This window comes from Chelonia mydas, chromosome 1 (genome assembly GCF_015237465.2).
Source record: "Chelonia mydas isolate rCheMyd1 chromosome 1, rCheMyd1.pri.v2, whole genome shotgun sequence".
Taxonomy (NCBI): domain Eukaryota; kingdom Metazoa; phylum Chordata; order Testudines; family Cheloniidae; genus Chelonia; species Chelonia mydas.
In genome coordinates this window covers 130,553,511-130,569,853 of record NC_057849.1, presented here as the reverse complement: position 1 = coordinate 130,569,853, position 16,343 = coordinate 130,553,511, and the positions used below count along the sequence as shown (strand labels likewise).

Sequence of the window (16,343 nt, the reverse complement as noted above, 5' to 3'; positions counted from 1 at the left end):
CGTTTACTTGTCTGTAAATATCATTCTTGTTGCACTGTATAAATACTATAATGTAAAGATGAGATACAATAGCCTACCCTCCATTTCCTTAAGCATTGTGTTCTAGAAGTTTTTTATAATGCTTGAATTTTAAACAATGTCTACACTGTATATTCCTTCTGTCAACTAGTGATATACTCTGAAACAACCATTGTTATACTTTTAGTTTCTCAAATGTAGAATATATAAAAAAGAGCTGCTTGAAAAGTGGTATTCTTCCCACCCACCCAACTCCCTGGAACATTTTGACTTTAAACTGAAAACCCCAAAGCTTTTTGATTGAAATATTTTTTTAAAAAAAATCTGTTTTTTGGGGCATTTGGGGGTGGGGGGGGGTATACAAAGTGAAATTTTGCACAGAAAGCAAACATTTTCCATGGACATTTTTGTGTCTCCCTCTGCCCCGCCTCTCCCCCCCCCCCCCTTCTCCATTAAAAAACAGTTTTGAGAAAAAAAATTGACCAGCCGTGAGACCTCTCTCTCTCTCTCTCTCTCTCTCTCTCTCTCTAATCACAATTATTTTAACACTATTTTGTTACTGAAGAAGAATGGCAAGAATCTCAAATACACCTAATGTATTAAACAATTGACCTTTTCCATGGGCTGTTGTGTATAAGCTGTGGTAATAAGCTACATATGTGTTCTTTATTTGAACCCTACTTAGGCCTCGATTCTGAGAGGTGCTAAGCACCCAGTGAGGGATAGTAAGGGCTCTCAACACTCACTGATGTCAAGTAGAGTTGAGGTTACACAGCACCTGACAGGCCATATTTGACTTTGGTTAGAAATACTGATGAGTTTGTCTGTACAGTGATACGTTATGAAAATGCTCTGTCTGGACTTTTGAATTTTCATTATTTCATAAGAGTCAGAAGAGGGAAAATAAACAGAAGACAATTTGTAAAACAAAAAGAAAAATACAAAAAATTTTTTAGAAATGATCATTTTAAATTAAAAATAGAATGAAAAAGACCAGACCTTTTCTAACCAAGGTGACTTGCTCTTCAGGTGAATGCATCGCGACAAGAAACCAAGCTGACAGAGGAATGTGACCTGCTCATTGAAATAATCCAACAGAGACGACAAATTATTGGAACCAAAATAAAGGAAGGGAAGGTAAGAGCTCTTCTCCCGATAGTTCAAATGGGTCAGCAGTGTTTCTTCATGCTCTGTAACCTCTGTGATTTCTTGACTTAATGTGCTAGGAATACACACTTACAAGAGTCCTTGGATACTCCTTGCCATCTGTGACTTTTAGGTGAACTGAGATGCTGTCTGCTGTCTGCATTGGGTAAACATTCAGTCATTGCTTAAAACTTATTGAGTGTTATTTAGTGTTAAACACCAAAATCGCATAAGGTTAGATTAAGGTTCTTTTTTTGTGATGTAATATGATTTTTAAAAATCAAATAATGTATGTAATATTTTCCCACAGGGATGTGATTTCACTTATCAAAAGATATTTATAAAAAGAGGGACTAAAAAAACTTTTACTTTATCAGAAATCTGAAGGCATTTGCCCATAGCAAGAATTTACTGTATCACAAGACTTGCTCTCCAGTCATCTGCATTAATATTTTATTCCATACAGACCTAAATTGTTTATTAAAGACATTTATACAAAATAACTCTACAGACAAGAGCAATTACTTTCAAGATAACACTTTTTTAAAGATTGTAACGGGGAACTTTAACTTGTATTTTACAAAAAGTGGTATTAGGTTTTTACTATCTAAAAATATTGGGAATGTAAATTCAATGCCATTGCTTTCCTAATAATTGCAGGACAGTGGTTGTTAGTGTCAACCTAATGAATGAGGCAAATATCAGATATGCATTCAAGTTTTAAATTGATCTAGCTACCTGGTAAATTAAGGAACATCTTAGTTTTAGATCATTATTCTTGTTTCTTTTGGAGCATGGCGTTTATTCTTTACCTGCTAAAGTAGCTGGAAGAGTGAAACATAAACTCTTCTTGTGTGGGAAAAACTCAGACAAGGAATAAAGTCAAGGGGAGGTTAAATGGTTCACTTAGCTGTCAAGATATTCCAATTAACTTGAAATTAAAAAGGCTGTAGGCGAGGGCTGACTTAAACATGTTTGAAGACCACAGTTCCCATTCCTTATTTGACAGATCTTGAACTTCATGATGTTAACAAAATACATCTCCCTTCAAGATGTAGTAAGCCAGCCTTCTGCATAATCTTCTTGGCTGTATTTCTGTATACATTGAGACCAACCCTACTGCCCTCAAAGTTCATGGCAAACTTCCTGTTCATTGGGAGCTGCCCATTATGCATATAGATTTCATCTTTAAAAGATCCTACACCAGATTCTGATCTCAGTTACGCCAATGAAAACTTGTAGAGTTCATTAGTTACTTTGGATTTTCTCCAGTGTAACTAGGATCAGACTGTGCCCCATTCTTTTTTCTGTTAAAAAAAAAAAAATCAGACTTCTAATAACCCCATAAACACTTGAAAAATATCTGGTTCCTTCCTAAAATCTGCATCACTTGCACACTCTGGATTGTTTTGATGAGGCTCTTCATTACTGACAAGATTGCTGCTAATGATTTGTTTTTAAGAAATATTTTTAAACAAATATTAAAGACCTGTTTGTGCCCAGCCCCCTGTATGGGAATGTGAGGCCACAAGAAAACCTCCAGAGGCCAGGCACAATGGGAGTCCTTGCACAACACTGAAAAAGTTTCTACCTGTTTTCCAACAATGGTGCAGCAGCTATACCAGTACTATCAACAGGGTAAGCACTGGTATAGACAGGGGTCAGGCATTTTTATCAACATGTCATGAAACACTGCTCAGAGCAGCTGGAAAACAAGTACAAAATATTCTAGTTTAGATCTACCTAAGGAGCCCAGAGATAGAGCTACCACCTATATGTGCCTAGCTAATGGGTCAAGGCAGGGGTGGAGCCATGTCCTGTCCCTCCCTCCTACGCACTGACCAGCGAAGCCACAGAACAGAGTGCATGTTGCACCTTCTTTAAAGAAGGCACGTCGGCTATTCCACAAAGGAGTTCTAGAAGGCACAGTACCTGCCAAACTCCCCTTTGGCCTATGACTTTGGCTACAGAGCTATGGCCTCCAGACTGGAGCTCCAGCTGTTGTTATAAGGATGAAGGCTCTGACATGGGACTGTGGCTATGGGCAACAGCTCAGCCCTTAATGCACTGTTGTATACTTGTGTAATCACGTGAAGTGTACTTAACTGAACAAGGCATTTAAATATCAAACAGGTAAGATGTGTTAAGCATAGAGGACATTCCTGCAATAGGGGAAGGGAGGTTCTTCCTTTCCAGATTTATCATCTATTGTTTATATAAAGAAGCTGAAAAATGCTAATTCAGACGTTTGGCCTGCCAACCAGGAAAGCGTCCTCTGGTGCCTAAAGCACATTGTGTGACATTTGTTCAGTTAATTACTTGGATTGTTAATGAATACCACAGTAAAGAGTTGAACAAGACTTGCATGTTTAGGCAGTGAACGTGTCACTGCCTAGGGCAATATATGCCGAAATGCTGTCTCTTCATGAATGCACATATAGATCATATCTTGTGCTGCACAGAACAATCCCCAGCATACGTACAGTATCTAAACAAATGGCTCCTTTCCTAGCTATCTACCTACCCCCGTACAGTGTGTTCATGAGAAACGATCAGTTAAGTGAGGGCTGGATTGTGACCCCTTTCCTCACATAAGTTACCTACTGGTTTCAGTGGGACTACTCTTGTGAGTAAGTGCTCACCAATGTGAGTATTGGTTGTGCAATCTAGTCCTTAATGTTTTGCGAGGGCAGGGAGATGCTGTTTGGTAAATTATATCAATAATGAATTATGCTGAAAGTATATTATTATCTTTTTTCTTTGAAGAGCAGGTGACAAATGTTTGTTTCATTCAAATACTCAACAATAGTAGCAGCCAACCACAATAAATACGCTGTAGCAGTAGATCACATTAGGAACCAGCCAGAACATTAACATCATCACCATTTGTACGTTTCTGTAGCAATTTTTCTCCATTCATTGCTTGTATTTTGTGGTAAAATATCAATGTTAAAGATTTTCAGCCTTCTTCAACATTGACCTTTGTTTTTTTAAAGTTTCCTGAAAGGAATATTTTACTTTTGCTTGTGGACTCCATTGTCCTAAAGCAAATTAATGTGTACCCTCACCTCCACTCAGGATGCATAACTCCCATTATCTGGCAGCAGAGCGAGCAACTACAGTGTTTATTATTTAATTAATGAGACTCTTAGAGTTTGTGTTAACTTTAGTATACAATTGTGATCTTTCTGCTAATCCACTTAATCATTAATTTCCTGATTTTATACATAGCCGGGGCTTAATGTCCTTTTGAGGTCCAAAGTTATTAGATTTCCTTCCTTTTTTTCCCCTCCTCTTGGAACTATGTGGTGGTGATGATGATGATTTTATAGAAATAGGAAGGATTCCCAGAGCGTTCAGGAACTAAGAGGCTTCAGGAGCCAACATTCTCTCTAAAAGACAGATTGATTGTTCCCCTCCCTAGCCTTCCAGCTAATGGTACTTTCCAGGACAAAGTCATATCTCATGTGGATTTCCTGACTGGCTATTTCCTTGCTACATATAGCAGAAGCACAATCAATTCTCCATTTATAGCTGTGCTTCTGAGTAGCCAAATTCATTCCACAAGACAGGTTAGGATCTGAACAAACATAAAATAAAATAAAAAGGATGAACATTTATTTATTGTTAGTGAACATGAACCAAGCCCCTTCATCAAATTTTGTTTTCATGTCATTTTTGTGTAAACCAGTTCGGGACTAAAGAAAAGTAATGAGCCTTGTAAACTGCTCTTAACACATTTCTCATCACTTCAGGGAAATGGTTATCAAAGTACTTTTTGGTTATCATGTAAGCAGAAAGTGCCAGGAAATGACGTCTTGCTGAAGGAAAATAGGCTAGCTGTGCTTGTTTTGGCTCCCCTCTGTTGTTTCCAGTGTGGAAAAAGTTGACGTAGAAAGAACAAATCTGTCCTCTTGTAAAATACCACATAGCTTTTACTTGGCTAATGTGGCCTATGAGTAAAGCGGGTTGAAAAGAGGCTCTTTCCTGTCAGTTAAGCCACTGATGTTAACACCCCATTTGCACTATGGCCATGAGCACAAAGTGTAAACGCTAATGTGATTTGTGAGCACGTGGATCTGACTCTTTTCTTATGTTTTTGTTCAAGGTGGTGAGACTGAGAAAACTGGCTCAGCAGATTGCAAACTGCAAACAGTGCATTGAACGCTCTACATCTCTCATCTCTCAGGCCGAACAGTCTCTGAAGGAGAATGATCATGCACGCTTCTTGCAGACGGCTAAAAATATCACTGAGAGGTAAAGGCATGGACTGCTAGGGAATTTCCTCCTGGCAGATGCAAGAGCTTAAAGTTAGGGCAGTTGATTGGTCATGATTGCCCTCTTGTCTTTCTTGTCTTGCTGTAGGTGCCTTCAAAGAATAAAGGGGGGCTGAATTGCTTTATTCTACCCTAATGATCAATGGTATTGCCTTGAAATGTCAAGGTCCTTTTTATAATATTAAATCAAAACAGCTATTTAAAAGAGGAAAGACACATGAGAATGGAACTGCTTTCAGTATTGTTTCATGATCCTCATCATCCATAGATGAAGAAGGTGGCATAGTTATACATGGAGATTGATAAATACTAATCGGTAGTTTGGCGATAAGTACAGTTATAATTAGAGCTGGCCAGAAACTTTAATTCCGCATTCTATGGGAAATTGCAAATTTAAAAGGAAAAAAAATCCAAAGTGGAAAGAAAAATGAACTTTCCTGAAGGATCGGAATTTCAAACCATTTCTGAGGCTCCCTAAGCTGCCAAAAACCCCAGCGGCTCACCAGGTGAGGAACCAGGCAACTTTCTGCCTGGGAGCCAGATAGCTTGGGGAACCTGGAAACCAGCATTCCCAGGGCTTTTGAGCTGCTGAAGGATGGGGAGCCTGGAAACCCAGGTCACCAAGGAACAGGAAGCCTGGGAGCTCTGGGGCCAGGGCTCGTAAGGCTTCAGGCTCCTGGCTTCCTATTAGCCTGCCAGGCAGGCCACAAGAAGCGGAAGCCTGGGCTGCTGAAGAGCCACAAGCCTTGCAGACTGGGCTCCTGGGCAGCCAGCCAAGGAGCTTCATGGGTGAGCTGGCAGTAGATGAGGCCGATTTCCAGTGGAACCCTGCCTGGATTCCATTCTGCTGGAATTTCATTAAAATCTACATGTTCCCATGAAAATGTCTAACTAGGTGTCGATATTCCGTTGAGATAGGGGGAAAAAAAGCAAAGTAGCTGTAACAATGATAAAATGGAGTCTACACTATAACAAAAAAAAAAAAAAAAAGAAGTGGAGCGCATATTTGGAGCTTGTCTTTCTACTAATATTTACATCTTTGTCCAACAGTTCTTTTTTGGCTATGGGGTTACTTTGTCTTCACATGATACAGCTAGTCTAAGTGCTGGCCTAGTCTAAGTCATAAGGATCTGTGTTGTTATTTATTTTATGTTTTACTCTTTCTACTTCTTTGAGACACCCTCTCTGCAGATGACTGAAATCGCAAAACAATGCCTTTATCCCTCAGAGATTTCTTTACTTCATCTCTGATATAAACCAGTGGCATACACTGGAGTGTTGGGAGTAGATTTGGAATGTCAGTTTATTCCTGAATAAAAAATTAAGCCCAGATCCTACAAAAACTATTACATGTCCTTAACTTTAAATATTCTGAGTTAGTCCCATTGACATAACATGGATCTATACATTGTGTAAATTTTACCATGTGTAATAGAATTTTCAGCCGTGGAGCCTAAATTTGATTTGGCTGTGTTAGACCCACTTTTGGTGTTTACTTTATGGGCCAGTCTCTGTCACCTTTTACTAACTGTATTTTACTCCTCGAGCAGTCCCTTTGAAGTTAATGGGACCACTCATTTAGTAAAGTACAATTCAACATGAGTAAGGGTGTGGGAATTTGGCCACCTCTCAATATTCTAGAGAATTAATCTTTGGGCAGAAATATTTGCAGATACAATTTATTTTCAGTGAGTGTTAGAATATTCACAGAAAGTCCATTTTGAACTCATAAACATTAATATATTTGCACCAGACATGTGATGGCAAGAGTTTCACTCATCCAGTCAGAGAACAGTAATAACCCCATGTGACAGACGTGTTCAGTCAAAATTAATCCAATGCTTCTTGCATATTATAGGCGTGTACCTATGACAAAATGTTCATGAATAGAGCTGGTTGGAAATCTTCTGACAAAACATTTTCATTGGAAAATGCCAGTTCATCAAACCTGAAATTACTTGTGGAATTTCACCAAATCATTGTCAACATTCCAGTGGAACCCTCTGTGGTTCCCTGCCAGTTTTCCTGATTGGCTACTGGAGAGACCTGTGATGCAAACTGCTCCAAGGCTGGGGACCCCAGGCTTCCAGGGTCCATGGCTCTGGGGCAGGCCCATCATGTAGACTGCTCCTGGTCTGGGGACCCAAGAGCTTCCAGACTCCCTTGCCAACTGGGTCCCTGTATTGTTCAGTTTCTGAATAGGCAATCCTGGAGCAAGCCAGCCTGGGAGTCTGGAAGGCCTGGGTTCCCTGACCCCAGGGTAATCCACATGGCAGGTTTGCCCTGGAGCCACAGATCCTGGGAACCCTTGCAACTGCTGAGTGAAACTGATATTCTTGTGAGCTTCACCACTGCTAATAGCTAATAGCAATAGAAAGAATGTCAGTTGTAGCCAGCAGCTGTCACTCTGGGGAGTATATTTTGGTTCAAAAACTCCATGTGTCAGTGTTTTCAAAAGAAAATTTAGGGATAGATTTCTGAATCAAAACAAAACCACATTTCAAAACGTTAAAATTTCTCATGAGCCAGAAATGTGAGTTTAGGCCAGCTCTACTTGTGAACAGTCTGTGGACCAATGAATAATTTCAAAGAAGAATAAATCCGAGAAAATCATAAACTGCTCACAGACAATTTACAAAATGGAGAAAGAGGCTAAATTTGTTCAATAAATTATTCACCACAAATGATTCTCTCAGCTCTAGTGATGTGTAAAACGTTGCTTGCTGCTAGAGTATACATTTAGTCACCTCTACAGGGCCCTGAGCTCCAGTGGCTAAAACTGATTTCTTAAAGTTATGTACACTGCATTTTTTCATGCACATATTTCAAAGGAAATGCAATATAAAATTCTTTGCTGTGGGCACAGTGGGAAACCATGCTTACCACAGGAGTTTTTAGTTAGTAGGTTATTCATCCTATGAATGAAATCCACTTCCTTTACATAAAGCCTTAGTAATCAGATGCTATATGAGTGAAGTGCTGGAGAGAGAGCTGGGGGAAGTGAAATCTACTGAACCAGAATGACATAGGTCTGCAGTATGCCATTTGCTGATTACGTTGTGGGCACAGTATCCACCTAAAATGGATACCATCACACGCGTAATACCATCATTCGTCCAACCTATGCGTGGCCAGTGTAGAGACCTTTTCCATATAGGGTGTTTGGAGAAACCCAGGAGCAGCTGTTGTGTTCACAAATCCACTTCTGTATTTCCCAGCAACCCCAGTGTGGGGCCTCTGATACAGAAGGCCAGGTATAAAAATTTTGGCCAAACTTAATGTAATATAAGGTCCAAAATAAATGAATGAGTCTTTTTTTCCTTTAGGGATAGAAACATTAGGGCCAAATTGTTATTGACCCTTTAGTGAAAATGGGGAAGAGTGCAAGAAACTTCCCCACTGTGTGCCAACACTTACACTTGCAGTCCCTACAATAGACCTCATCCACACTAACATAATTACCTGAGTGTCAGCCACAGTCTCAGCAGAACCAATGATGAAGATGATTAACTGCAATTATAGAACAGGAGAAACCTCATTCAGCATAGTTTCAGAAAACCATTCTTAAAATCCTGGTGAGATGGATGCTCAAATAGATGCGAATTCTCTCCTGAATTTTCTGTAAACATCACAATCCACTTACACTCCTGGTTCCCGCTGACATGTCTTTGAGATATCAGCCTGAAACGTTCCAAATGCAGCATCTATCTTAGACCTAATTTTCCTGGAAAATCTCGTCTACAGATGCATGACGTTTACTGGAAAAATAAATACAATTTTTGATGTGAGCTAGGCAAGAAAGTATTTCAGGTTTGAAAAAACATTATTCTGCACGTTCAAAAGGCTAAGCATTTCAAGATAAAACATCCTGACATCTGTTTGTTTAATCTTCACTCTGCACTTTTTGAAGTTAAAAATTATGTAACTTGTTTAACAACTGGGGGAAGTGTGACAGTCTGAACCAAAACCACAGTTTTTGAGACAGATGTGCAAAGGAATGCCTGGAGCAGGAAGCTGCTTAACAAGGCAGTAGTTGAGAGAGATACAGCGTCTGTTCAGGACTGTTTAATACACAGCAGAAGCAAATAAAAATACTTCTAAGAAGAATTTTGTTCAACAGGAGAAGGAAAAAACCCTGCCTTTCCATTTTTTAAAACCTATTGATGTTTGATCATAATTTTGTTAACGTTGTAGAGTAAAATAGTTCAACATAGCAAAATCGGAGGCAGCCATGTAATGGGCTGACCCTGCGGACTTTGCTTACAGAAGTGAGAATGCAGGATACAGCACTAAATTACCGTAATCTGTTTTTAAAAATGGTTGTAAAAATGTGACAATTTGGGTTTGATGATTCTGATGATTAGGAGATGAATGTGAAAGCTACTGCATCCTTGTGTTTTTCCATTATAGGGTCTCCATGGCTACTGCATCCTCTCAAGTGTTAATCCCTGAAATTAATCTCAATGATACTTTCGATACTTTTGCGCTTGATTTTACCAGGGAGAAAAAATTGCTGGAATGCCTCGATTATCTTACAGGTATTTTTTTAAACGATTAATTCACTTGTAAAATAGTATGACCATGATTGTCACTTTCCCATCCTTATTAGACTCCCTGCATGGATTACCCATAACACAGGGGAGGGGAAGGGAGTGAGGGACAAGAGTGAGGAGTAGGTGTAGCCTTGCCTCTGTCCCCTGCTCCCTGCCAAGTGCTCTGTCCAGCACAGTTAAGTGGACATGGAGGGGAAAATAAGATGAGCCCAGTACATGATGTGCACTGATTCTCCTCTCCCCCGACGTTGGAGCGATGGGGAAGTAGGGACTGAATTCTGACTCATAATCATAATTTGTTCCCTGTTCTACCCCTAGGCTAGTGCTGCTGTGCACTGCTTGTGTACAAGGCAGATTACTATTGCTGTTCAAGGCAGTTTAGCTGTATATTAGTAACCAGAAACAATTCTAATAACCAGCACGAAGGAATCAGCAACGAGAGAAATATTTGTGTATTAACACATACAGGACCTTTCACCCATGAAGTACCTGAAGGAGCTTACAGTGTTCAGGGTTGTCTAACATGTGGCATCTTTTTCACTGCTATACAGATTGATCCTACAGTTTTTACTTTCTCAAAGATCCCACTAAGTTAAATGGGAATTTTGCCTGAGTAAATCGGCAGGATTGGGCCCTTCCAAACAGATTGCATAATCTACAATCACAGAATATTTAATAATTCACAAAAGAAAACAAATTGCTGAAATCAAGAATGTTCCCTTTTTGGTGCCAGAATTAGAACAATTAATTTCAGTTTAATTAATTGAAAACAGCAAAAACATGGCAGCGACTCTATAATTTTGTACAACCTGTAAGCAGCCATCACCGAGAGTGAGCATGTGGAAATGAAAAACACACAGCATTGTTCAAAGAGCACTTACAAATTCTGCCTCAGTTTTGATGGGATTTCACAAGGACGTGCCATACACCACCAGAGGAGGCACCCCAGTCTGAATTCTGCCCCGGTTGGGATGCCAGCATTCAACTACCCCCTTCCTCAAATTCCACCCACAAATAGACCAGACTTCTTCTTGGCCCTTCTGCACAGTTCTGTGAAATGACACACACTCAGGTTTGGGGAACAACATAATAGTTAGGTCTGTTTAGCTAGACATTTTTAATCTAACATTTTCATTGTTTGGCTATCCGGTCAAGAACAGCCTACCTACCCATGTCTTTACCAGATTAGTCTTTCATAGTAATAAATAATGTGTGGCTCAAATTGCAAAATACAAACAGGAAATCCAAAGTGTCCAAGCACAATATACAATCTGCCTAGATTTCTTGTATCTCATACACAAGTATTGAAATAAAGAAATTATATATACACCAGTAGTCCTATATGCTTGGCTATTCTGTATTATAATTTGAAATCTTTAGGGCCAGAATTTATTCCCTTTCCTCGTGATGAGTAGTATCTTAGTTGATGAGGAGTTTCACTGAAAACAATGGAGCTATTTGTGGAATGAAGCTCTATTCAGAATGATGAAATGTAGCAGAATCTAGCCCTTTATAAGCGATTTCTATTCCATTGTGTTTCCTCACTCATGATGTTCTGAAATAGTTAATTTTTTTAAAGATAAATTGGTACTTGGATTATCAATTAAAGAAAATTGCCCTATTACATTTACCACTGGTGAATAAACAACTTACAAAGATGAGTCTATTTCATTGCTTTATAGACCAAAAGCCCTAGGGGCTATAGGTCCAAGGATGGATTTTACATTCAGATGTTTAAATTTATTTGAAAGATGTGGAAAGACACTTTCAAGCAAGGAATTCCCCTCACATCTTGAGGAATTCCATGTATACTACTGTAGTCTAGCTGGTTCATGAAATAAGTAATGCTCCGGAAACATCACCCATATTCTAGTTTCAGAGAAGGCTAAGTACACAGCAGGTGCATCGGATAAAATCCTCCCACTCTGTCTCAAATCCTCCCTCTATTCTGTGATTTTAGAGCATGAATATCTATACTCTTCAGTGCGAACCCCTATGTGTGCACAAAAAGAGAAAATTCACACTGGTGTTTTCAAAGTGGATGAAGGGAATTAGGTATTCAATCCCTGTTGAAATTCAATGGGAATTGGGTGCCTCAATCTCTTAGGCTCCTTTGAAAATCCCTCCCTTAGGTTTTATAGTAGTTACCATTTAACCATCAGTAATAATAACTATCATCTTTCCCTTAAATTATTATTTATTATTTGTGCTATGGTACTGCCTAGAAGCCTCAACTGGGATTGGGATCCTATTGCACTAGGCATGTAAGAGAACGAAAGCACAAGCATTTCAGTTTAATACAGTCCCACAAAATTGGATACCCCAACCTAAATACGAAGATCAGTTTTTCCTTTTAATGATATTTTTCTAACCTGAAGGAATGGCAATATATGAAGGAGGAAGAATAAGGTACAACAGAGTTTAAAAAAACACCTATAGTAAGTTATTCTGATAGAAAGTCAGGTCTTTCTAAAAGCCATGAATGTCAACCTCTAGTATTTCAAAGAGAACTCAAGGTAGCAACACTGCCATAGACTCTTTCACAATATATCGTCAGTTATTATACACTATCTAAATTGCAGCAATATCCCTTTCAGAGAATTGTTTTCTTTTTCTTTTGCTTAAATTCCCCTTCTGGAATGAATGTTCTTATTTTAGCTGATTTTCCTCCCTTTTTGTTAATACCCATATTCCCAAGGGTTCCTCGGTTTGGAAAAAAATACGCTGACAAGCTTCTGTGCTACAATATTTAGAGCAGCACAAATCATGGTCAGATCATGAAACACATTTGAGCATTTCCGTGTGCCTCGCAGTTGCCTCTTTTACATAAATGAAAAACGCTGTTTGGAACAAAGTCTACCCCTTTAATCCTTGCATAACACATAAAGGAAATAGAACCTTTAAAATATAAACATATTTAATAGCAAAATAAAATTTTTAAAAGGTTACATTAAAATAAAGTTGCTGGGAAAGGAACAATAGAGTCGTCTACTGTGGGTTTTTTTTAAGTGCTCATGACGGTCTGAGAACTGCCAGCAAAAAACATGTGTAGTCCACTTTTTCCTTTACTTTTAATTCAGGTGCAATTGGATCATTTTTGTACAGCCTTCTCTGAGAGTTACAAGTACTCCTTTTCTTTTTATCAGTACCACTGACCTCATTGGGGCTATTCATATTAAAGCAACTTAGATGTGAAAGGATTTTTAAGATCTGCACCCATGGATGGTGGCAATTTTATGACAGGAATTCCTGGAGACTGATTTTTAAACTACCCATCTAAGGGTCAAATCATCCGTTTTTAAGAAGTTCCCATTGATGTTAGCAAGAAGTTGGCATCCTGAGGTCCCTTCCAACCACTGTTCCCTCTAAACTGTGCACGCGCACGCAGATCCTAAACCCTGCGCACATGGCAAAACACCACGCGCACAAAAATTTGCACAGAAACACAAAAATTTGCACAGGGAACATTGATTCCGACTCTACATTTCTAAGTTCTGCCTAAAAATCTATGGCACAATATGGCCATAAAATCCCATCTAAAATTTGCACATTAATCTCAGAGGTGAAAGGGAAAATACCCTACTGAGTCCGTCAGCTCCTTCCCCTAACAGTTGTTCTTGGTTTTTCACAGCTCCTAACCCGCCAACCATTAGAGAAGAGCTCTGTACAGCTTCTTACGACACAATCACTGTCCACTGGACCTCAGATGATGAGTTCAGTGTGGTCTCATATGAGCTGCAATATACCATCTTTACTGGACAAGCTAATGTAGTTAGTAAGTATAAATCTTCTCATTTTCTGTTCTGTTTAATTGTGAGTTTCAGTAAATTACATACCTTCAAATACAAATATATACAGAAGTCAAGAAGAAAAGGAGAAAAAAACCATAATTCCTATACATTTTTATTGCTCTGTTTCTATATTTAAAGTCCAATGACTTTTGAAAGGATTTTCAAATTCAAAACTTGTGTGGCTTGAATTTCTTGTTTGCATACATTTGCTAGGAGTGTAGTAGGATGGGAGTTTAAAAAACAATAATAGATTCCTAATGGTACAAATACAATCCATCTCATAAGAGCGAAGCAGTATTCATAACTTTTTAGACTCTTTGTATGATGTTAAGTGAGTTTAAAATATGTGCACTGTATTTATAAATTCTGAACAGTCGTATTGCCAGTATAAGCAAAGCCAGATGGCGAGGGCCAGGGCCAGATTTTCTAAAACACTTAGCGCTCGATAGCTCCCATTCAAACACTTATGGTGAGAATTTCAAAACAACTCATTACCCAATAAAACTGTACTCATTTGAAAATCTGATTTCTTTAGATTAATGCCTTGATCTGCCAAAACATTTAAGCATGTGCTTAACTTTAAGCAAGTAGTACTATTCATTTAAATGGGATTATTCATGTGCTTGAAGGCAAGATTTGGTCAAAGACTATTCAAGTGCTTATGTTCAAAAGCACCTATGTGACTAAGGAGCCTAAATCCCACTTTCAAAAGTGTCTGAGTCTCATTGACTTTCAGTTAGACCCATGCTCCTAAGTCACTTAGGTTCTTTTGAAAAAATTTACCTTTAGGGATAAAAAATAAGGTTTTCCTACCAACTTCCATTGTCTGTAGGGCTACAGAAAGTAGGGATTCATTTCGGTGTGAAGCTTCTCTCAGAGTATTAAAGTCAAAGGGAGTAAACATCAGTGGGAAAAGCTACTGACATGGTGATTTTATTTGACTCAGTTTTTATAATTACACTAACCCTTGCATTGTCCTATATGACTTATAGTAGAACATTTTCCTTTGCCTTGATACTAAGAGTTTTATGAAAGACCAAATATAACTTCTTGTTCCTTGTGGGTGAACTTGTTTCTAGGCAACTCTTCTACCAGTAATGAACCTTCTAATTTTTATTTCTGTAAATTATTAAAATAGATCCAAATCCACAAAGAGACTTAGGTACTTAAAGCCCAGATTTTTGGAAGAGGAAGCTGCCTGTCTTATACCTGTAGTCCAGTGATTAGGGTATTCGCCCAGGATGAGGTAAACCCTGGTTCAAGCTCCCTACTGTCTATTGAAGAGAAGGACTGTGAACAGGGTTCTCCCACATCGCAAGGGAGTGCCCTAGGCACTGAACTATAGCAGCATTCTCACTCTCTCTCTCTCTCTCTCTGACCCAGTGCATATTTAATTATTTATACAGTGTGGAACGGCTTCAAAAGGAGAGACCGAGAAAGCCCCACTTTAGAATAATTCATAGGGCACTCACCTGAGAGGTGGGAGACCCCAGAGTGAATCCCTTCTCCCCTTCAGGCAGGATAGAAAATTGAACTGGGGTCTCCCACATCCCAGGTGAGTACCATAATTGCAGGGCTAAATGTAATATGGGAGGCTTTGTCTGTCTTTTCCTGTCTGTTTTGTGTGGAGTCTGGCAGGCACCTAAGCTGTCTGACTCCAGGAAAGGGGGTTCTGGCTGTGGATCACAAGCAGAGAAAGGTGCTTCCCTGCAGCTTGGACTTAGGCACCAATCTCTGTGAGAGGGGTGGCTCATAGGACACACCTCTGACATCGGCATCTCCCATTGGCTAGTGTAGGCAGCTCCTCACCTAACATGCTGGCTTTTGTGTGTCCCATTCTTAGTCACCTATCTCTCCCCATCCACGTAATAGGGATCACAGGTGCCTAACTCTGGCTTTGTGGGGTCCCGTGATTTTCAGCATGATTTTTCCCCATCTGCATAATGGAAATAATACCTGGCTGATGAACTGAGAGGATGAATAGTCATAAATGTTTTGAGATTTTTTGATGAAAGTTAGTACTGTGTCTAAGTGCAATTCCTGCTGTTAACACCTGGGAATGAGGTGTGGTCTGAACACAGGCTTGGAAGCCTGGGATGTAATCCAGGTTCTAGCACTGACGCCTGTGGCCATGGTCAAGCGCCTCACACTCTCCACCTTAGTTCCTACCTCTTTAAAATGGGGTGAGCATTTACTATCCCCTCTAAATGGCCTGTCTGAGGATTACTTAGCTGGAGTCTGCCCAGTGGTCTGAAGATGAGTGCTATCACAGGATAGAGCATCATTTTATAAATAGGAATCCTGGAATATTGAAAGCACGTGCTTGTCAAATACTTGAATGAACCCTGCATTTAGTATTTCGCTTGTATGCTTACTTCTTGTCAACAGCCTCTAAATTCTTAATAGAGCTGAGTAGAAAGGCCAAGTAAACTTCAGTATACACTTGTACGCCCTGGTTAACTGATGGATTTCATGCAATAAAGGCTTAAGAGTACTTCAAAGGAATTAGAGCAAGGCAGACAATAGAAAGAAAAGATTCTCTGATTAATCACTAACAA

General features: G+C 39.3%; 1 protein-coding gene across 9 annotated transcripts in view; it reads left to right on the top strand.

Moving 5' to 3' along the window:
* Window positions 1-16,343, top strand: part of MID1 (midline 1) — a 317,531-nt gene that overhangs the window by 285,353 nt on the left and 15,835 nt on the right. For all 9 annotated transcript variants that reach the window (XM_027822566.3, XM_037900037.2, XM_043537805.1 and 6 more), the window contains 4 exons: window positions 1,048-1,155; window positions 5,273-5,421; window positions 9,852-9,979; window positions 13,626-13,769. In XM_027822566.3, the coding sequence (XP_027678367.1) occupies window positions 1,048-1,155; window positions 5,273-5,421; window positions 9,852-9,979; window positions 13,626-13,769 (529 nt within the window). The remainder of the gene's footprint in view (window positions 1-1,047; window positions 1,156-5,272; window positions 5,422-9,851; window positions 9,980-13,625; window positions 13,770-16,343) is intronic.